The following is a 22772-nucleotide window of genomic DNA, read 5'->3' on the forward strand; positions in this document are numbered from 1 at the left end:
TCTTTCCACAGATGCTGCCTCACCTGCCGAATATTTTCCCCATTTTCTCTTTTATTTGAGATGTCCCGTTCTTGGTTCTCTCAATGTTTGATTTAACATGCCCTTTGCAACATAAACCTGATTTAAGGTGGCAGTTTCTTTAGATCGAATTCCTGTTGTGCATTTTAATGAAGGTATATATACGAATTGATTAATGCTGTAGTGAAGAAAATATATACAACAGTGCCAAATCAATGATAATAATAATACATTTAATTTTTATAGCGCTTTTCTAAGACTCAAAGTCTTGCATGGTTTGAGTCAATGAAACACAGAGGATTATTTGATAATAAATCCAGCGTGCATTAATTAAACTGCCGAGTACAGAGGGAAGGTGCACATTATGGCGCTGCAGTATTTAATTTCCATTGGAAGTTTCCTCATCCAACTTCTGGCTGCGTTTCGTGTGCCAGTGGGAGGGCGGTACTCGCTTTTACCAATCAGAATGATAGGCGTGGGCTTTTGGCTTCCCGATTGTGCGAGTGTTTTCACGTTTGACTTGCGTTTCGCATAACGATGCAGCGAGTGACGCTCTCCTTGGCCTGGCCTCTGCTCCGGAGAAAGGCTTTCTGGGGCTGGAGACCATCTGCGGCCATGTCTAGCCTTCTCATTCAGCAGCCCAAATACAGCTGGCTGAAAGAGTTGGGGCTGAAGGAAGACAACCCCGGCGTGTTCAACGGGAGCTGGGGAGGGAGTGGAGAGGTAAGCGGGGCAGGCTGTACGCGCTGCAACATGTCCAGCGGGTTGGTGCAGTTATTATTAGAAAGACCTCCCGACCAGCTCATTTAGAAATACTTTTCCAATTCTGACTTGCACAGCTTTCCCCGAAACTTTAATAATGTTGTGATATGTGTACCCCTCAGTCTTCAGCAAAAAAATCCCACGGGAAGAATTGAAACCGGATAAATATCGCGCGAAATGGAAATATTATTGTTAAATATAAAGGTCAATTAGTTAGGTTATTGCCCCTTTTTGCGTGTTAAAATTGCAAACTCTTGTTTCGGATGACACAAATGGAGACTCACACAAATCCCTGAAAGTCCAAGCGCAAGTAAAGTTAGTAGTATTTGGGGCTTAGAAGAAGGAATTAAGTCGACACCAACATGGGTGGAATTACAATGAGGATGGTTGTCAAATTATACAACAGGATATGGATCAACTACAGAATATGGTGGGGAAATGGCAGATGGAATTTAATTTGAGCTAATATGAAGTGTTGCACTTTGGGAGGTTGAATATAAGGGGAAAATATATAATTAATAGTACGACCCTTAAGCCCATTGATATACAGGGGGTTATTTAAGAACAAGTCCACAGCACCCTGAAAGTGGCAACACGAGTAGATAGAGCGGTAAAGAGGCATATGGTATGCTTACTTTTATCGATCAGGGCATTGTATAAGAGAAGGCATGTGCTTTATAGGTCTCTGGAAGTCCTGATGGGACTTGTTTGTAGACCCCTCTGCTGTCCAGAAGCTGCACCAAAGAGCAAAGTCTTGTGGCAAACATCTAGAGATAAGTATCTAAATGTGACCAGTTGACCTACAGAACAATCAAGCAGTAGACTGACTAAGTCACACTTGGATAATTAGAGGCTTGGTGGGGGAGTTGTCCTTGGGGTCATAGAAACATAGAAAATAGGTGCAGGAGTAGGCCATTCAGCCCTTCGAGCTTGCACCGCCATTCGATATGATCATGGCTGATCATCCAACTCAGTATCCCATCCCTGTCTTCTCTCCATACCCCCTGATCCCTTTAGCCACAAGGGCCACATCTAACTCCGTCTTAAATATAGCCAATGAACTGGCCTCAACTACCTTCTGTGGCAGAGAATTCCACAGATTCACCACTCTCTGTGTAAAAAATGGTTTTCTCATCTCGGTCCTAAAAGATTTCCCTCTTATCCTTAAACTGTGACCCCTAGTTCTGGACTTTACCAACATCGGGAATAATCTTCCTGCATCTAGCCTGTCCAACCCCTTAAGAATTTTGTAAGTTTTTATAAGATCCCCCCTCAATCTTCTAAATTCTAGCGTGTACAAGCCGAGTCTATCCAGTCTTTCTTTATATGAAAGTCCTGCCATCCCAGGAATCAGTCTGGTGAACCTTCTCTGTATTCTATGGCAAGAATGTCTTTCCTCAGATTAGGAGACCAAAACTGTATGCAATACTCCAGGTGTGGTCTCACCAAGACCCTGTACAACTGCAGTAGAACCTCCCTGCTCTTATACTCAAATCCTTTTGCTATGAATACTAACATACCATTTGCTTTCTTCACTGCCTGCTGCACCTGCATTCCTACTTTCAATGACTGGTGTACCATGACACCCAGGTCTCGTTGCATCTCCCCTTTTCCTAATCAGCCACCATTCAGATAATAGTCTACTTTTCTGTTTTTGCCACCAAAGTGGATAACCTCACATTTATCCACATTATACTGCATCTGCCATGCATCTGCCCGCTCACCCAACCTATCCAAGTCACCTTGCAGCCTCCTAGCATCCTCCTCACAGCTAACACTGCCCCCCAGCTTCGTGTCATCTGCAAACTTGGAGATGTTGCATTCAATTCCCTCATCCAGATCATTAATATATATTGTAAATAGCTGGGGTCCGAGCACTGAGCCTTGAGGTACCCCACTAGTCACTACCTGCCATTCTGAAAAGGACCCATTTACTCCTACTCTTTGCTTCCTGTCTGCCAGCCAGTTCTCTATCCACATCAATACTGAACCCCGAATACCGTGTGTTTGTATACTAATCTCTTAGGTGGGACCTTGTCGAAAGTCTTCTGAAACTCCAGATATAACACATCCACTGGTTCTCCCTTATCCACTCTACTAGTTACATCCTCGAAAAATTCTATAAGATTCGTCAGACATGATTTACCTTTCATAAATCCATGCTGACTTTGTCCAATGAATTCACCACTTTCCAATTGTGCTGCTATCCCATCTTTAATAACTGACTCCAGAATTTTCCCCACCACCGATGTTAGACTAACGTCTGTAATTCCCCGTTTTCTCTCTCTCTCCCTTTTTAAAAAGTGGGGTTACATTAGCTACCCTCCAATCCTCAGGAACTACTCCAGAATCTAAAGAGTTTTGAAAAATTATCACTAGTGCATCCACTATTTCTGCGGCTACTTCCTTAAGTACTCTGGGATGCAACTTATTTGGCCCTGGAGATTTATCGGCCTTTAATCCATTCAATTTACCTAACACCACTTCCCTGCTAACCTGGATTTCACTCAGTTCCTCCATCTCATTTAACCCCCGATCCCTTGTTATTTCAGGCAGATTATTTATGTCTTCCTTAGTGAAGACAGAACCAAAGTAGTTATTCAATTGGTCTGCCATGTCCTTGTTCCCCATGATCAATTCGTCTGTTTCTGACTGCAAGGGACATACATTTGTTTTAACTAATCTTTTCCTCCTCAATATCGACTACAAGCCCTCTGAAGATTTGTGGCTTAGGGAGAAATTGGGTAAAGAAACGTCCTCCGATTACCACCTACGACACTCATTCTGCTCCTCTGCGCTGAGGAGGGGGAAGGGGAGGCAAGAGGGGGTGGGAGAACACTGAACACCGCCACTTGCACGTTCCTCACCAAAACATGCACCACCCATATTTGCTGGTGCATTGCAGGTCTTTAATTGCTGTGAGTCTACATATGGTGCCATTGTACGAGTACCTTCCAGAAGAAGTGCAGCAGTTCAAGAAGAACCACATTCACAAATGCAAGTGGGAATGGACCGTAAATGTTGGATTTGCCAGTGATGGCCAGATTATGAAAAGTTAATGAATAAATTAACCTCATCCATTGCTTTAAACATCTATTGGCATTTAGTCACCGTTCTCTGGCTGTATAATCACCCATGTAGAGTCCAATTATGTGTTTTACCTTGCTTCTAAGCTTTTTGGCCTCTGTTCAATCATGCTCCTGACAAATTAACTTGATTTTTCAATCAAACTCACCGATGGAACTCTCCATGAAGATGTTAAGCCCACTCATCCTCAAAGTTTAACTCGTCCCTTTTGATTAGCTGCTTGTAGCCCCAAACCTGGTGCTAATACCGAGAACACCTGTGACCATTGCTCCTGTGCCGAGTTTCAAGCCATACCATGATTCTCCTTTTTGCCATCATTCTAACAGTCATCAGTTGGTGACACGGGGAATAATGAAAAAAGTCCTATTTTTAAATTTGCTCCTCCAATCCTGAAAGTTGATCACAGTTTCCAGCTCACTCCTTCCTCCTTACAATATATCCTGCACACTCCTTTACCTGACACTGTAGAGGTCACGCTGAAATCTAGACATTTCGGATTGTTATAGAAATGGTCTTAATCTCCCTAACTGTTTGTCTGAAAACAACAGTATTTCCGTGGTTTGTGCAGTCTCATTCAACAGTATTTCTTGTCTGTGCAGTCTGATCTGTTGGTGGAATGTTTTGGATGGCGTTCCTTCAAAATGTGAGCACCGGTTTTGCATAACACGCTCCCCAGTAGACTCTTGCACATCTTGCCACTTGCACCTATCTATCTGTCTGTCTAAATCCTTTCCCTCCATTTGCCTGTCTGCCTGTCTATTTTCTGCCTGTTTGCATTTCAGTTCCCTACTTGTCTTTTACCCTGGTCTTTTCCAAAAGTGTCATAGTTCACACTTTCAGCGCCATCAAAATATAGCTGAAAGCCTGTGCCTATGCTCTTTCATTATTTTTGGGCCTATTTCTCACTGAAATTCGTTGCTACGAGTAGTATGTTAAATATGTTATCTATTTGGATGTTGCTAACTATCCAAAACCAATGTTGAGTGATGAAATGACTCTGTTCTACTTTACCTTAGGTAGTCACTTCCTATTGTCCAGCAAACAATGAACCAATAGCCAGAGTAAGACAGGTGATTATCTTTTATATATTCCTCCTCGAAATTTGTTAAAATGTTCAGGTGCATTTGTTGGATCCTGCTGACATCAGTAATTTTTTGGCATTGATATATGTTATATTCCAGGCCACTTTGAAAGAATATGAAGAAACGGTACAAAAGGCCAAAGAAGCGTGGGATGCATGGGCTGACGTAAGTGTCGTAAACCAGTACTTAAAATAGGTTGTTTAGTTTATTGTCATGTGTACCAAGGTACAGTGAAAAGCTTTTGTTGCTGGGCTGGGAATAACTTTACAGTGTCCAACAGTGCTCACCATTCAGTGGACAGACAATACATGATTACAATCAAGATGCTTAACATGAAGTAGAAACAAGTGCCCATGACCTGCTTCTGCTGGTCCTCGTCAGCATTGTTTACCTGTCCCATTGTGAATGTCCTAGGAATGAACATCCACCATATGCTTTATGATGCAACTTCCAGGTGTGATTATTCTTCAATATAATACTGAGCTGCATCCTACATTCAATCTTAATTTGACGAGAACTCCATTTGCCTGCACTTTTGTTTTGTATTGGAACTATCCTTCCTTCATCAAATTATGATCCACTTTATGCAGCATTTAAAGCTTGTCTTTGTTTATAAGTACATTCACAGCTGCATTCTTTATTCATATTTTACTCCTGCTCAGCAAACTAATCATCAAATAAAACAATATGTACAACAATATGAAGCCAAGAAACAAAGTTGGCACTGTAAATTTATTCACAGGCCAGTGCGGGGGCACCGTGCAGTTGGGTATGGCTGCCCAGCCTGCAGCTGTCTGTCTTTTCACTTCTTTCTTTTATTGTTAGTGTGTTAAAAAGTGTTTTGTTTGGAGGTCTATTCTTTTTTTATGTGGTGGTGGTGGGGGGATGGGGGGGGATTCAGCACACAGAACATAGTAGGCATTTACTACAAAACGGATCAGTGTGTCCATATACCATCATATAAATATATACACACATGAATAAATAAACTGATCAAGTGCAAATAACAGATAATGGGTTATTAATAATCAGAGTTTTGTCCGAGCCAGGTTTAATAGCCTGATGGCTGTGGGGAAGTAGCTATTCCTAAACCTGGTTGTTGCAGTCTTCAGGCTCCTGTACCTTCTACCTGAAAGGTAGCAGGGAGATGAGTGTGTGGCCAGGATGGTGTGGGTCTTTGATGATATTGCCAGCCTTTTTGAGGCAGCGACTGCGATAAATCCCCTCGATGATGGACTGGGCAGTGTTTACTACTTTTTGTAGTCTTTTCCTCTCCAGGGCGCTCAAGTTGCCGAACCAAGCCACGATGCAACGGGTCAGCATGCTCTCTTCTGTGCACCTGTAGAAGTTAGAGAGAGTCCTCCTTGACAAACCGACTCTCCATAATCTTCTCAGGAAGCAGAGGCGCTGATGAGCTTTCTTGATAATTGCATAGCTTTAAGGTGAGGGTGGCAAAGTTTATCATCTGCAGGTGATTTTACTACACAGAGGGGCTGGAATGTGCGGCCAGAGCTGGTGGTGGAGACAGATAGTGGCATTTAAGTGACTTTTAGGTAGTTGGATGGATATGCAAGGAATGGAGGGATGTGGAATATTGTATGTGCAGGCAGATAAGACTTGGTCTAGGCATCATGACTGGCACAGACATCGTAGGTGATTGCACCTGTCTGAAGAAGGGTCTCGACCCGACACATCACCTAACCATAGTCTCCAGAGATACTACCTGACCTGCTGAGTTGCTCCAGCACTCTGTCCTTTTGTGTATCAACCAACACGTGGAGTTCTTTGTTTCTACTGTTCCTTTTCTGTACTGTTCTATGTTCTGTGAATAGCAATAAATCAAAACGGAGGGAAAAAAAACATTGGCTCCAATTCGTTTGGGTTGGTCCAAATAAACATTTCACACACACAATCAATCATTATGCTTAAACATTTTTTTTTTTAATAGTACTTTAAATATTACCGGGAAGATGACCAGACATAGTTCAAGTAAGGCTGACTACAGTATCTGTCCTTCATCAGATTATACGTGTAGTTACTGTTCTAACTGATATTTTGTTTCAATGTTTTTAAAAGGTTATAAAAAATAATTCAGCGTTTTTCAGAGAGCCGATCATTTAATATGTTGAAATGCAGACTCGGGCGACCAAAATACAATTTACAATAGACAATAGGTGCAGGAGTAGCCATTTGGCCCTTCGAGCTAGCACCGCCATTCAATGTGATCATGGCTGATCATCCCCAATCAGTACCCCGTTCCTGCCTTCTCCCCATATTCCCTAACTCTGCTATTTTTAAGAGCCCTATCTAGCTCTCGAAAGCATCCAGAGAACCCGTCTCCACTGCCCTCTGAGGCAGAGAATTCCACACTCACCACTCTCTGTGAGAAAAAGTGTTTCCTCGTCTCCGTTCTAAATGGCTTACTCCTTATTGTTAAACTGTGGCCTTTGGTTCTGGACTCCCCCAACATCGGGAACATGTTTCCTGCCTCTAGCGAGTCCAAGCCCTTAACAATCTTATATGTTTCAATAAGATACCCTCTCATCCTTCTAAACACCAGAGTGTACAAGCCCAGCTGCTCCATTCTCTCAACATATGACAGTCCCGCCATCCCGGGAATTAACCTTGTAAACCTACTCTGCACTCCCTCAATAGCAAGAATGTCCTTCCTCAAATTAGGGGACCAAAATTGCACACAATACTCCAGGTGTGGTCTCACTAGGGCTTTGTACAATTTTGCTCCTATATTCGATTTCTCTTGTTATAAAGGCCAACATGCCATTCACTTTCTTCACTGCCTGCTGCACCTGCATACTTACTTTCATAGGCTGATGTACAAGGACCCCCAGATCCCGTTGTACTTTTCCCAACTTGACGCCATTTAGATAGTAATCTGCCTTCCTGTTTTTGCTACCAAAGTGGATAACCTCACATTTATCCACATTAAACTTCATCTGCCACGCATCTGCCCACTACCCCAACCTGTCCAAGTCACCCTGCATTCCCATAGCATCCTCCTCACAGTTCACGCTGCCACCCAGCTTTGTGTAATTTTACGTTTTGATATTGTACAGATTCCAGCACCAAAAAGAGGAGAAATAGTGCGACAAATTGGTGATGCTCTCAGAAAGAAACTTAAAGTCCTGGGCAACCTGGTAGGTGAAATTTGATAAATCATTGTATGTTTTCTCTTTAGAAAAATATAAATTGTAGGCGAATATTTCACCATTTTAAGTTGATTTTATTAATAGCCTTGATAGTATTGTTTTGCAATGTCATCTTGGCGACATCAGCAGGAACAAGCAAGTAAAATGAAGTATAAAAACCTAACATATTCAACAATCACCCAATAGCTGACAATGGTAAAGCAGATGAGACAATAGAATAGTCCCAAATTACTTTAATAGAAGGGGGGGGGGGGGAGAAAGACAAAATATAGTAGAAACATAGAAAAATAGGTGCAGGAGTAGGCCATTCGGCCCTTTGAGCCTGCACCGCCATTCAATATGATTATGGCTGATCATCCAACTCAGTATCCTGTACCTGCCTTCTCTCCATTCCCCCTGATCCCTTTAGCCGCAAGGGCCACATCTAACTCCCTCTTAAATCTAGCCAATGAACTGGCCTCAACTACCTCCTGTGGCAGAGAATTCCACAGTAGTATTAGATTTATTTTAATTTTATATTGATTCTAACAGTTATTCAGTCAGAAGGTTGGAATTTTGAGGAAGCAAACGTGTTGAGGTGATCTATCTTAAGTTGGGGTCTCTCCATATATCAGAAGGTTTAAAAAAAAAAAAGGTCAACATTTCAGCTGGATGATTTATCAGTCTGATTTGATTATTTCTCTCTTTTTTAAGGGAATTGGTTTGAATTTTTGCTTTGGTTTGCAGAGAAAAGACAGGTTAAAGTCAGTTTGAGGAGTGTGTGTATAACTGATTAGTAATGTAAGATTTTGAGTAAAATTTGTGAAATGTTTTCCTGAATCTGCTTTGTGGAAATTAGCTGCCACTTTTTGGGGCACTTTAGAACATTTCAGCAAGTATATAGACAAAAGTATTTTAGTTCTGTCTTTATCTTTGAGACTATACTGGAATTATGCATTTTAATAAATTTATAGTGAGGTTTTTCAATGTTCAATTTTAGTCTAATAATGTGAAAATTGAAATGGAAAATTGACTTTGCAGGAGGCTGCTATTTCAGGGCATTTATAGAAGTATCTATGGGGTCTGATTTATGGCATTGAAAGGATTTGCATTGCCACCTTTATTTTTGGGTATTGATGCATAAAATCCAGAACAGGAGTCCGAACAGTCACAACTCTACGAGCCTAATGTGCTATCTGTAAACAATCAAATTCTATTTTGACTTTTTTCCTTTGACCTTTTAAGGTTTCTTTGGAGATGGGGAAAATTTCTGTTGAAGGGGTAGGAGAAGTTCAAGAATATATAGATATTTGTGACTATGCGGTTGGACTATCACGAATGTATGGAGGACCTGTACTACCATCTGAACGTAAGTGCGGCCACATGTTTCAGACCTTAATAGTGGTGTGAATGCTGATTGTATTGTTCTTTGGTTCATGTCTCTTCCATTTAATACATTCAGTCAAGTAAAAGCTGCAGTTGAGATGCAAAAACAGAAATAATCCAACATGGGTAATACTGTTTCACACTCAGAGCCAGGAATCTTATGTTTGAAAATAGCAGGCAAGTGTTTAGATTCTTACCCAGAAATATTTTGCAATGACCATCCGGTTATTGTGAACAACTTTCCATGTTCATTCCTGTAATTTACTATTGTCCAAAGGTATAGATGCTTGAAAGTAAATGTTTAGCTTGGTTTATGGGTAACAAATTGCAAAGTTATTTTACAACTATTTTGCCGTCAGGAAGGTTGACACATGACATTGGGATTAATTGAGTCAACTGCAAAATATTCTACAGTTAGTTAAAACATAGGCATCATAGTAAATTGTGTAACCATTCCTAACTGTTTTAATTCACACTACTGTTATGATCAATAATCCCTTCAACAATACAAATATCAAGTCGTAGGTATTGTCATATGCTTACTGTATGTAATGTTTAGGAACAATGTCAAAATTGTTGGGTTGTGTAGATTGGTTATTGCATGTGAACCAATCATAGTACAAATAGCATCACTAACCCCACCTTACTGTATGATTCATACTAACACCCACTTCCTATACTGGTCAGTCTTGGAAGCGGTAACGATGAACTAAACTAACAACCTGCTGTACCGCTATACTATGGGTACCAATTAAAGATGATCTTGAACTCCAGATTGTACAGCTTGCTTATTTACATGGTGTCAGAAGTGAGATACGAACCCACGCCTCCAGTTGGAGACCAGAAGGGAGAGGGGTTGGTCCGTACGCATACGAACTGGTTCAAACTTGATTTACTGCCCTCTATCACATCAGAAATGGTCATTCCAAAGCTACAGAGACGCTTCACCACATTCGGCGCACCTGTCCGCTTGCAAACCGACAATGGAAGACAATTTGCACGCCACACGTTCAAACACTTTGGCAACCGATGGAATTTCCACCATGTCACGAGCAGCCCCGAATACCCACGAAGTAACGGACTCGCTGAACGGGCTGTCAGAAGCGCAAAACAGCTAATGGAACGCGCCCACCTAGCCAAGTCGGATGTGCACCTCGACCTTTTAAACCTCAGAAACATCGCTCGAGACGGGGTCCTGGGCTCGCCAGCCCAAAGCCTGATGTCCAGAACAACGAGATCACCGATACCAATCGCCCAGCAGAAGCTGGTGCCACGGGTGCTGAAGCTGGTGCCACGGGTGCTGAAGCTGGTGCCACAGGTGCTGAAGCTGGTGATACAGGTGCAGAAGCTGGTGCCACGGGTGCAGAAGCTGGTGCCACGGGTGCAGAAGCTGGTGCCACGGGTGCAGAAGCTGGTGCCACGGGTGCAGAAGCTGGTGCCACGGGTGCTGAAGCTGGTGCCACGGGTGCAGAAGCTGGTGCCACGGGTGCAGAAGCTGGTGCCACGGGTGCAGAAGCTGGTGCCACGGGTGCAGAAGCTGGTGCCACGGGTGCAGAAGCTGGTGCCACAGGTGCTGAAGCTGGTGCCACAGGTGCTGAAGCTGGTGCCACAGGTGCAGAAGCTGGTGCCACGGGTGCAGAAGCTGGTGCCACGGGTGCTGAAGCTGGTGCCACAGGTGCTGGTGCCACAGGTGCTGAAGCTGGTGCCACAGGTGCTGCAGCTGGTGCCACAGGTGCTGAAGCTGGTGCCACAGGTGCTGAAGCTGGTGCCACAGGTGCTGAAGCTGGTGCCACAGGTGCTGGTGCCACAGGTGCTGAAGCTGGTGCCACAGGTGCTGGAGCTGGTGCCACAGGTGCTGGTGCCAGAGGCGCTGAAACCAGCCACGATCCAGAAGCGCATCAATGTTACAAAATTTTGAGATTTAATCAATCAAGTCTGCAAACCACTTATCCCACCATAAAGCATAAAAGGTCGTTTAATTTTGACACCTAATTCACTTTCATTGATGGCCCGTCCAAAGTAATAAAAACCTTGTTGACATGGGGTGCCGTTTCGGAGTCATACTTGCAGAAATTAGCAACCACGTCCCCCACCGGCTGATCCTTTCACTCCGCCTCTAATATTCCAGCTGTCTGCTGCTGTGGCCACCACCAGTTCCAGCATGTCCCTTACTCCACCACGTCCAGTGACTATGACTAACACCAACACTACCTCTCCCGCATGCTCCCCCTGTCGGTCACCATGAGTGTCTCCTGTTGCTTTCTCACTTCCGGGTTCACCGCCTCCCTCTAACTTTTCTGGCGAAGAGGGAGAGGGGTTGGTCCGTACGCGTTCAGGCCGCATTAGTAGACCGCTTGACAGATATGGCGAGTATGTTTGAATTCTAGCTGCATGCGTGTTTAACTGTATTCACTCTATACGGGGAAGGATGTAGATTGATTATTGCATGTGAACCAATCATAGTAGAAATAGCATCACTAACCCCACCTTGCTGTATGATTCATACTAACACTTCCTATACTGGTCAGTCTTGGAAGCGGTAACGGTGAACTAACGACCTGCTGTACCGCTATACTATGGGTACCAATTAAAGATGATCTTGAACTCCAGATTGTACAGTTTGCTTATTTACAGGATGAAAGGTGAAGAATAACAGAACTCTATCTTTGTTCCATCCAGAAGAATGGATGAGAGCAGAGGTGTGGGGGAAATAGATGAGATCCAGTCAAGGTCTCTGCCAACCATGGTTCAGAAAGTATAATACCATCCAGGAGACATTTCTGAGGAAAATTTCATTGGAGTAAATATTATGGAGACTGAGAAAACATTGGTTTGGAGACTGTGCAGGAGGCAGAGTTGAAAAAAATATAGTTTGCCTAATTTCTCATCCTATATTTAAATCGGATCATTTTGATATCAGTTTAATTGGGCGGCACGGTGGTGCAGCGATAGAGTTGCTGCCCTAAAGCGCTAGAGACCTGGTTTTGATCCTGAACACAGTGCTTGTCTGTACGGTGTTTAAACGTTCTCCCCGTGACCGGTGTGGCTTTTCACCTGGATCTCCGGTTTCCTCCCACACTCTAAAGACATACAGATTTGTAAATGGGCCGTAGTGTGTGCAGAATAGCGTTAATGTGCGGAGATCGCTGGTCAGCGCAGCTCGATGGGCTGAAGGGCCTGTTTCCATGCTGTATCTTTAAACTAAACTAATTGCAACACGGTTCGTTAATAACAACTTGGTTTAATCTATTGGTAATTAAATAGGGTGGCACAGTGGTGCAGTTAGTTGAGCAGCTGCCTCACAGAGCCAGAGGCCCAGGTTTGACCCTGATCTTGGGTGTGATCATAACCTCAGGTGCTGTCTCTGTGGTGTTTCTTCCGGATGCTCAGTTTTCATTCTACATCTTTAAAAATGCATGAGATTGTAGGTTAATTGTCTTCTGTAAATTGTCCCACAATATGTGGGAGTGGATAACAAAATGGATAACGCAGAACTGGTCTGGACAGATGCTTGGTATGGTCTCAGTAGGCTGTAGGGCCTGTATCCATGATCTATCTTTAAAGTTAATTTAAATAGTGTTGTATTGGGAGTGACTTTTCCTGATTAAAAATAAGTAAATTTGAATAATTGAAAGGGAATGTACTCACAGGCCAGGTAAGGAATGTCTGTGAGATTCATCCCTTTCTCTCACAATACTTAAATGGAAGTTGAGTTGAATTCCCTGTCCCACCCCATACAAATTATATAATTATTGGTAAAACTGTCAGGAAATTATACATCTATTTAGTTTTTATCACATTGGAGAATGAGTCAAGCGATATTTCATTGTTTTCCATAAAATCTTTCCAAGGTCCGGGACATGCTCTCATTGAACAGTGGAATCCACTAGGTCTGGTAGGAGTCATCACTGCATTTAACTTCCCAGTGGCTGTTTATGGCTGGAACAATGCTCTTGCACTTGTCTGCGGAAACTGTTGCCTATGGTAAGTTAGTTTACCGGTGTTGCATTCATTGTGCTTTTTGTATTGATATATTTGTCTTAAATCATAAAAGTGTTTATATTTAGAGTGTGTTACCTGATTCATGAATATTCAAGATTATGAGGTAATCTTTGGGGAAAATTCCTAGTCTAGCCATTGTTATAACTCTAGCTCTCATCTTTTACTTTAATCTTGCAAAAATTACACAACAGTCAGAAATATATAATACAATAGAAACCAACTAATTTTATAAAATCAATTTGTTTGGTGATGCTGAAAAAGATGGGCTGTGATACAAAATTAAATTCTTTGAAAAAGCCAGCATTCACATGAGGGGCTGAATTGCCTTCTATATTTTGCAATTTTATAACTGGGTATATACTAGAAATATTATTTCAAATTTACAGTTCCATCAATAAATGCAGAATAAAGTATTTTGGCAAAATTGCTTAGTTTGTACTGGGAGTTAGTTTTACATATGATGGGATTATGGCGGGCGAATAAGCAAGCTACACGTGGTGAATCAAAGAGATCTTCATTGTCAAAGCAAAGAGAACAACACACGCGAATGGGGGAAGGTTGACACGGGGTTCTTTATATATACTAGGGCACACCACTAAACCTCATGACAACTCTTTCCCGCCATTACCCAGTCATGTGACCCTACCCCCGACTGCCGAGGGTTCGCATAATGAGTGGCCTAACCACCGGTTGGCGCCACAGGATATAAATAACATTTGCAATTTTAACTGCAATTAAGTTTGAGCAGAAAACTCCCTGACACGGAATCAGCTGGTTTTTGAATTGGGGTTGCCCATTGATAGGCTTGGTCATGATGGGCTGAATGGCCTGTTCACATGCAGTAACAAACAACTGCTGGAATTTATATAATGCCATTTTTTAAAAAAAGTTTTTCCGGCATTAAGCATGGTTTTAACAGTGATTTATTGAGATTTTAAATGCATTAAAAACTTTTATCCATTCATTTTATTTTTCTAGGAAAGGAGCGCCAACCACACCTCTCACAAGTGTTGCTGTAACAAAGTAAGCTTTATGCAGGGATGTTGTTTTGGCCTTGTTCATCAAGAATACAATAGTAAAATTGTTCCATAAGACTTTATTGACCCTTTTTTACAAACATGTAGTGGCGGAAACACTGTTACGTGTTTTTAAATTAAAAAAAAAAATCCTCTTTCAAATATTGATGAACAGTTGTGTGCCAAGGGCTAACTTAGGGTTTAAATATTAAGCTTAAATCACATTTTCAAGTTGGTTTTATACATTTAGTACATCACTGAATTCCCAATCTTACTCAGTTCCAGTTTTAAAGTCTACACTCTGTCCTTAGTTTACCCCTTGAGCATCTTGCAGTCATGAACGTTCTGGTCCAAATTTATGTGAACTTGACTGAATTTTCTAAGATTCAGTTTTCTATCCAACATGTTTCTATTTTATAATCATTGCAGTGTACTTCCTATGTTACTTGAATGGCCTGTTCCAATCTATTTAACAGTAACCCAAAAAGCTGCAGATAGAAGTTTACATTTTTATCAATGGCTGCCATGGCAACTAAAACGGTGTTTCTCTTAGCTCTATACAGTGGGCCAATTAACCCATTGAGTCCAGACCATTTCCAAGCAGAGCAATCCCATCTATTCCCCTTATTATTTCCCTGTAGCTCTGCAACTTATTCTGTCACAGGCCCCTATCTTACCACCATGTATAAGGGATGTGGGAAGAAACACAGGGGAACCCCTCGGAAAGGTAACGCAAAAACTCCACAAAATTAGCGACTGACATTGAAATCAAACCTGCATTGCTGTAGCTGTGAGGCAACAGCACTAACTGGTGCGCCACTCTGCTGCACTTTGTTTTTACGCTCCCTAATAGTGAAATTAAATTTTAACTCTGCAAGTGGTTTCTTGTTTTTCTTTCCAGAATTGTTGCACAGGTTTTGGAAGATAATAAATTACCCGGGGCGATTTGTTCCTTAACCTGCGGAGGTGCTGACATTGGGTAAGTGAATTGTGAATATTAACCAAAAGCAAATGCTGAAGTTCATTCTCCTGAAATATATCCAGTTGTCATCTGGGTTATTGTTGTACTACACACCAGAGCAAAAGTACTAAATCAGTCTGTTGTTCCCTTGTGAGTGCTCTAAATGTGCATTGCTGCATTTTGCTCCAAACTTCAATTGACTTAATGGGAGTGGGCACGGCACCGCATCGTTTTTTTTTAAAGTTGGAGCAGGTTGCCCATTTTAAGGTGGCTGGCCATTTGGTCAAATTGCGGAGAGGAGATTAAAGGGACTCGAGAGGCTAAGATCTTCGGAGAGATTGAGCAGGCTAGGACTTTATTCATTAGAGCACAGGAGGTTGAGGGGTGATCTTGTAGAGATATATAGAAACATGAAGAAAATAGATAAGGTGCGGGAATCACGAAGTAAAGGGCAAAGATTTAAGGTGAGAGGGGAATAATTTACCAGCAACCCGAAGGACACTTTGTCCATACAAAGGATTGTGGGTATATCGAATGTGCTGCTAGAGGAAGTGACTGAGGCAGGAACCATCACAGCATTTAAAAAAACATTTGGACAGGTAAATGGATAGGAAAGATTTAGAGAGATATGGGCCAAGCATGGGAAAATGAAACTGCTTTTATGGAGTATCTTGGTCACATGGAGAGAGAGAGAGAGAGAGAAAAAAAAAAGCCTGTCCAACCTCCTCCTCAGCCTCTTGTGCTCCAAGGAATAAAGTCCTACTGTGCTCAATCTCTCGATATAGTCAGGCTCTCGAGTCCTGGCAGCATCCTCATAGATGACAGCATCCCTGTCCCCTTTTTTCCTATCTCTTCCTGCTCACTCCTCATGACCCCCCCCCCCTCCCCTCCTTCTCATTGACATTGAATGGATAAATAAGAATGACAATTAAGTGTAAAAGCTGCTGGGGAGGATGTATAGTGGTGAAAAGCTGCTGGGGAGGATGTTGTGATCAAGACACAGAGGATAGACTACTTGTTTCATGCTGACCTAGAATGTCCTTGTGACCTTAAGTTGACTTAATAGTGTAAATGGAAATCTGAGTTTGATTTGCACTTCCCTGTGACATGTTCAAGGACTTAGCAGAGCAGGGGCAGACTTGGAATTGAAGAATTGCTCGTTGGTTTAATTAAACTTGCCAGGTGCCAACTGGATAAACTTTCATCAGTACATACTAGAGTTTTCTGGAAAATGATTGCCTTTCTAAATTTCTCTCTTTATTGCTTTTAGTACTGCAATGAGTAGAGATGAGCGAATAAATCTCTTGTCCTTTACTGGAAGTACAAATGTTGGAAAACAAGTTTCTTTAGTAGTTCAGGAGCGATTTGGTAAGGGATTGTTATCGCTGTATCTGATGTTTAACTTTTCTTTGATTATTTAAAATGGATTGCATTGGTTGGGTTCATCAATATAGAATGTGAAAATTAATTATCTCTTCTATTTACCTTTTTAGGACGACAACTTCTGGAGCTTGGTGGCAATAATGCTATTATTGGTAAAGTATTGAATTATTTGTAGAACTAACATTTTAGCTCTTTAGCTATAGAGCCAGGTTGGAAATGTTTTCTATTTCCAATTCCTCTTGCATAAGGCAAATAAAAAATACTCTCTCAGATCTAGGACAAATTTTGCATCTCATTCCATAAGCCAAAGAGGAGACTTAGGCAATTCAGCCCATCGTTTACTCATTTGACAGTATTTTCTTATTAACATTTGGGAACTTGGAACCTGGAGTCTGATGCATGTACAAAAGGGTTTGATCGCCTGGGATTCAGGGAGAGCTAGTTAACTGGATGTGTAGGAAGGAGCTGCAAATGCTGGTTTAAACTAAAGATAGACACAAAATGCTGGAGTAACTCAGCGGGACAGGCAGCATCTCCTTCTATCCAAAGATGTTGCTTGTCCTGCTGAGTTACTCCACCATTTTGTGTCTACAGGGCTCTCACTTAATGTTTTTTCTCTGTTTCCAGCTGGGCAACCTAGGCAGCTTTTTAGGTTGCCAAATGACAGTTTAGGTGGTCATTTAAGACGGCTTGATGATGCGTGCGATAATGTGCTCGGACGAAGTGCATAGTTACCAGTCGGAATTATGCTCAATGAAGCATTCACATATTATTTCTGCTTCAAATAAAGTCACAAACTAAACATATTCACCAATCAAGACATGATATATACCACAATGGCATGCAGCAAAATTATAATACAGTATCTCAATTGTAATGAATGCAATTTCTATTATTTCTTTCCACTTCCAAACAAAAATGTGGTTGGATTATTCAGCATATGATCAACCACGGTGAGACGAAGCGCAGGCTTGGCGATCGCTTCGCACAACACCTCCACTCAGTTCACAATAACCAACCTGATCTCCCGGTGCCTCAGCACTTCAACTGCCCCTCCCAGATTCCATTGTTCCAACTGGGACGTGAGAGAATAAAACATTCTTGATTTACGTCGCTAATGTGTGGGATAGAATTAGTGTACGGGTGGTCGGCGTGGACTCGGTGGGCCGAAGGGCCTGTTTCCACACTATCTTTAAATTGAACTAAAAACACTAAAACCAGAGGGAGTCTAAAGAAGGGTCTCTACCCAAAACGTCACCCAATGTCTTCTATCCAGAGATGCTGGCTGTTCCATGGAGTTACCCCGCACAATTAAAGCATGGAATAGTCTTCGTCCTACCATAGTTACCCATCCAGATGCAACTAAATTTAAAGTAGCTCTTTTTTTTCCCCAAGAACCCCTTTTTTGCTTAAGTCCAAGTCAAGATAGTTTTATTGTCATGTGTCCCAGATGGGACAATGAAATTCTTGCTTGCTTCAGCACAACAGAATATGTAAACATAATACAGAACAGGTGATACAAGTTCAGTGTGTCTATATGCCATAGACCATATATTTACACAATAAATAAACAGACAAAAGTGCAATAGGCTGCTATAGTTCAGGGTTTGGAGTTTGGTGATGGACCTTCCACCACCTCCAATTTAAATTCCATTTGGAATATTTTTGGAGGACCAGGAAACCAAGAAGCAAGAGTTACTCCAGGGAGTTGCTCCAGCTCCAGGGAGTGATTCTGCATTGGTTTTCAGCGGTTGTGGCGAGATGGCGACCAGACAGCAATGGCGGCCAGATCTCCCACAATGCTAAGGGGGGGAGAAAGTGCCGGTGCTGACCAGTTGCTGTGGCAGTGCGCATGTGCAGGGCGGCCGATGATGATGTGTTGGCCGTGGTTGTGCGCATGTGCAGGGGGAGGATGTGCTGGCCATAGCAGTGCGCATGTGTAAGGCAACCTGCCGTGCCGGTGGATGAGGAGTGGCTGGAGAGCGGAGACCCGAACACGGATGGCGGGTGGAGACGGAGAGTGACAGAGAGAGAGAGATAGAGAGGGGGGGGCTGCTCAGAGCTGAACGGCAGGTGTCCCGGGTGCTTGCCAAGCCGGGCAAAATGATACTGCTTTTAGGTTGCCCGGTGGGACTTTAGGTGGCCATTGGCAACTGGGCAACCGTTAATTTCGAGTTCTGGTCTATCTTCAGCTAAATGAATAAATGGTTTGGCTTCATGGTAGGAAGCACTAGGTGTTGGTGAAAAGTTGTTGATCAGACTGGAGGACTGTGGCTAGAAGTACAGGGCCCTTTATTGTTTGCCATCTATATCAATGATTTGGATGAGAATTTCAAGGTATGATTAGTAAGTTTGCAAATTCTAATGCCCCATGTACTATCCCACATTCTACCTAATCTGCTCAATTGAGTTGACGATACTTGGTTAGAAATATCTTGGGAGTTTGACTGTTACAAATCACCTCTTCCCTAATACTGATTATGTGAATAAAACAATGAAAAGATAATATTGACTTTGTTTTTCTATAATTTAATGTTGTATGTTAGGCTGACAACTAAAGTTCAGTTTAATGTTCAGTGAACTGTTTTTAAACTTATTAAACCTTTAAAAAGTGTTAGTAAATCATAAACTGAGCTAAAATGTGCACGTCATTCTACTGGATGAAGCATATTTTAAATACAACAGGAATGTCATGCTCGTGCCAATCCAGTCTCTGGTAAAAGTTGGATAATTCAATGGGAGTGCAACTAATTTATAAGAGTCTAGCAGAAGTGATATTTGAGTGCTTTTGGTAGGCTTTTGCCCCAAGACCGCAGTGGGAGCGACTGGGACCAGAGAGAACAGCCTCAGAATAAACGGACGTACCTTTAGAATGGAGATGAGGAATTTCTTTAGCCACAGGGTGGTGCATCTGTGGAAGTTATTGCCACAGATGGCTATAGAGGCCAAGTCATTGCATATTTTCAAAAGCTGAGATTGATAGGTTCTTGATAAGCAAGGGCATCAAAGGTAACTGGAAGAAGGCAGGAGGATGGGGTTGAGAGGAATAAATAGATCAGCCATGATCGAAGAGCAAAGCAGATTTGATGGGCTGAATGGTCTAATTCTGTTCCTATGTCTTATGATCTTATGTGTAAGAAAGAACTGCAGATGCTGGTTAACATCGAAGGTAGACATCGAATGCTGGAGTAAGTCAGGGGGACAGGCAGCATCTTTGGAGAGAACGACTGGGTGGCGTTTCGGGTCGAGACCCTTCAGACTGATGTCAGGGGAGTGGGTGGGACAAAGATAGAATGTAGTCGGACACAGTAAGACTGGTGGGAGAACTGGGAAGGGGAAAGGGATAGAGAGGGAAAGCAAGGGCTATTTGAAGTCAATGTTCATACTGCTGAGGTGTAAACTAACCTAGCGAAATATGAGGTGCTGTTCCTCCAATTTGCGCTGGGCCTCACTCTGACAATGGAGGAGGTCCAGGACAGAAAGGGCAGATTGGGAATGGGGGGGGGGGGGGGTTGAAGTACTGAGCAACTGGGAGATCAGGTAAGTTAAGACTGAGCGGAGATGTTCAGCGAAATGATTGCCGAGCCTGCGCTTAGTCTCGCTGATGTAGAGAAGTTGACACCTGGTACAGCAGATACACTAGTATCTAGTGAGGTTGGAGGAGATGCAAGTGAACCTCTGCTTCACCTGGAAAGAATGTTTGGGTCCTTGGATGTAGTCGAGGAGGGAGATATAGGGACAGGTGTTGCATATCCTGTGGTTGCAGGGGAAAGTACCTGGGGAGGGGGTCGTTTGGGTGGGAAGGGATGAGTTGACCAGGGAGTTTCGGAAGGAACGGGCTCTATGGAACGCAGAAAGGGGTGGAGATGGGAAGATGTGGCCAGTAGTGGGATCATATTGGAGGTGGCAAACGTGTTGGAGGATTATATGCTGTACTATCTAAATGGCATCAAGTTGGGAAAAGGGGAAGTACAACGGGATCTGGGGGTCCTTGTACATCAGTCTATGAAAGTAAGCATGCAGGTACAGCAGGCAGTGAAGAAAGCGAATGGCATGTTGGCCTTTATAACACGAGGAATCGAATATAGCGAGCAACAAAGTCCTTCTGCAGTTGTACAGAGCCCTAGTGAGACCACACCTGGAGTATTGTGTGCAGTTTTGGTCCCCTAACTTGAGGATGAACATTCTTGCTATTGAGGGAGTGCAGCGTAAGTTTACAAGGTAATTCCCGGGATGGCGGGACTGTCATATGCTGAGAGAATGGAGCAGTTGGGCTTGTACATTCTGGAGTTTAGAAGGATGAGAGGGCATCTCATTGAAATGTATAAGATTGTTAAGGGGTTGGACATGCTAGAGGCAGGAAACATGTTCCCGGTGTTGGGGAAGTCCAGAACTAGGGGCCACAGTTTAAGAATAAGGAGTAAGCCATTTAGAATGGAGACGAGGAAACACTTTTTCTCACAGAGAGTGGTGAGTCTATGGAATTCTCTGCCTCAGAGGGCGGTGGAGGCAGGTTCTCTGGATGCTTTCAAGAGAGAGCTAGATAGGACTCTTTAAAAATAGCGGTCAGGGGATATGCGGAGAAGGCAGGAATGGGGTACTGATTGGGGATGATCAGCCATGATCACATTGAGTGGCGGTGCTGGCTCGAATGGCCGAATGGCCTACTCCTGCACCTATTGTCTATTGTATGCAACAGCTGATGGGGTGGAAGGTGAGGACAAGGGGGACTCTGTCTTTGTTACGAATGGGGGAGACGGGGAGCAAGAGCGGAGCTGAGGGATATTGAGGGGACCCTAGTGCGAGCCTCCTCTATAATGGAAGAGGGGAACCCCCATTTCCTAAAGACTGAGGACATCTCTGGTATGAAAAACCTCATCCTGGGCACAGATGTTGCATAGATGGAGGAATTGGTAGTAGGGGATATAGCCTTTACAGGAAGCAGGGTGGGAAGAAGTGTACTATAGATAGCTATGAGAGTCAGTAGGTTTGTAGTAGATGTCGGCCAATAGTCTGTTCCTGTGATGGAGACGGTGAGATCTAGAAATGGTCCAAGTGAATTTGAGTGCATGATGGAAATTGGTGGTGAAGTTGATGAAGTCAATGAGTTCTGCATGGGTGCAGGAGGTAGCACCAATGCAGTCGTCAATGCAGTGCAGGTAGAGTTCGGGGATAGTGCAAGTGTACGCTTGGAACAGCGATTGTTCGATGTACCCTACAAAGAGGCAGGCATAGCTAGGGTCCATGCCAGTGCCCATATCCATTCAGCTATCTCTCGTTGGATCTAACCTTCCAGAGCAAGGGACAGATTTCCCGAATTGAGCATGCACTGACTGACACTTTCCCTTAGCCCCTAACCATCGAGATAGCAGAATAAAATAATCTTTGCAGAAGTACATTTCTTCGAGGATGCGTGTAAGAAACGTATTATAGGTTGAATAAACAAATTAGTATATGCAATGTATCGTAATTTTTTGCTCCAATGTCTGTCATACAATATAGTAAAGAGCGTGAAGAGCTCGTAGCATCCGCAAGAGGGGAAGTGCTTTCAACAGCTCTGTAAAGCAGTATCTCACACAGATGCAGATTCATTGTCCATTTGGCCTTTCAGGTTGTTTGTTAACTTCTGTGGACCTCTATCCAATATATGGAAGTTAATTCTAAGTTTGGAAAAACCATTTGTGGCGATGCTTGGGGTTGGACAGGCTAGATGCAGGAAGATTGTTCCCGATGTTAGGGAAGTCCAGGACAAGGGGTCACACAGCTTAAGGATAAAGGGGGAAATCCTTTAAAAACCGAGATGAGAAGAACTTTTTTTTCACACAGAGAGTGGTGAATCTCTGGAACTCTCTGCCACAGAGGGTAGTTGAGGCCAGTTCATTGGCTATATTTAAGAGGGAGTTAGATGTGGCCCTTGTGGCTAAGGGGA

The 22772-nt window shown here is 42.9% G+C and overlaps 1 protein-coding gene across 1 annotated transcript in view; it reads left to right on the forward strand.

The window, feature by feature from the left end:
• The first annotated feature begins 505 nt into the window (after positions 1–505).
• The window catches only part of aldh7a1 (aldehyde dehydrogenase 7 family, member A1), a 34220-nt gene continuing 11953 nt past the window's right edge, over positions 506–22772 (forward strand). The window contains exons 1-10 of the mRNA XM_055633095.1: positions 506–741; positions 4884–4937; positions 5049–5114; positions 8024–8104; positions 9341–9464; positions 13333–13465; positions 14462–14506; positions 15401–15478; positions 16731–16828; positions 16954–16995. Of these exons, the coding sequence (XP_055489070.1) occupies positions 556–741; positions 4884–4937; positions 5049–5114; positions 8024–8104; positions 9341–9464; positions 13333–13465; positions 14462–14506; positions 15401–15478; positions 16731–16828; positions 16954–16995 (907 nt within the window). The 5' untranslated portion in view covers positions 506–555. The remainder of the gene's footprint in view (positions 742–4883; positions 4938–5048; positions 5115–8023; positions 8105–9340; positions 9465–13332; positions 13466–14461; positions 14507–15400; positions 15479–16730; positions 16829–16953; positions 16996–22772) is intronic.

This window comes from Leucoraja erinacea, chromosome 3 (genome assembly GCF_028641065.1).
Source record: "Leucoraja erinacea ecotype New England chromosome 3, Leri_hhj_1, whole genome shotgun sequence".
In the NCBI taxonomy this organism is placed as follows: Eukaryota; Metazoa; Chordata; class Chondrichthyes; order Rajiformes; family Rajidae; genus Leucoraja; species Leucoraja erinaceus.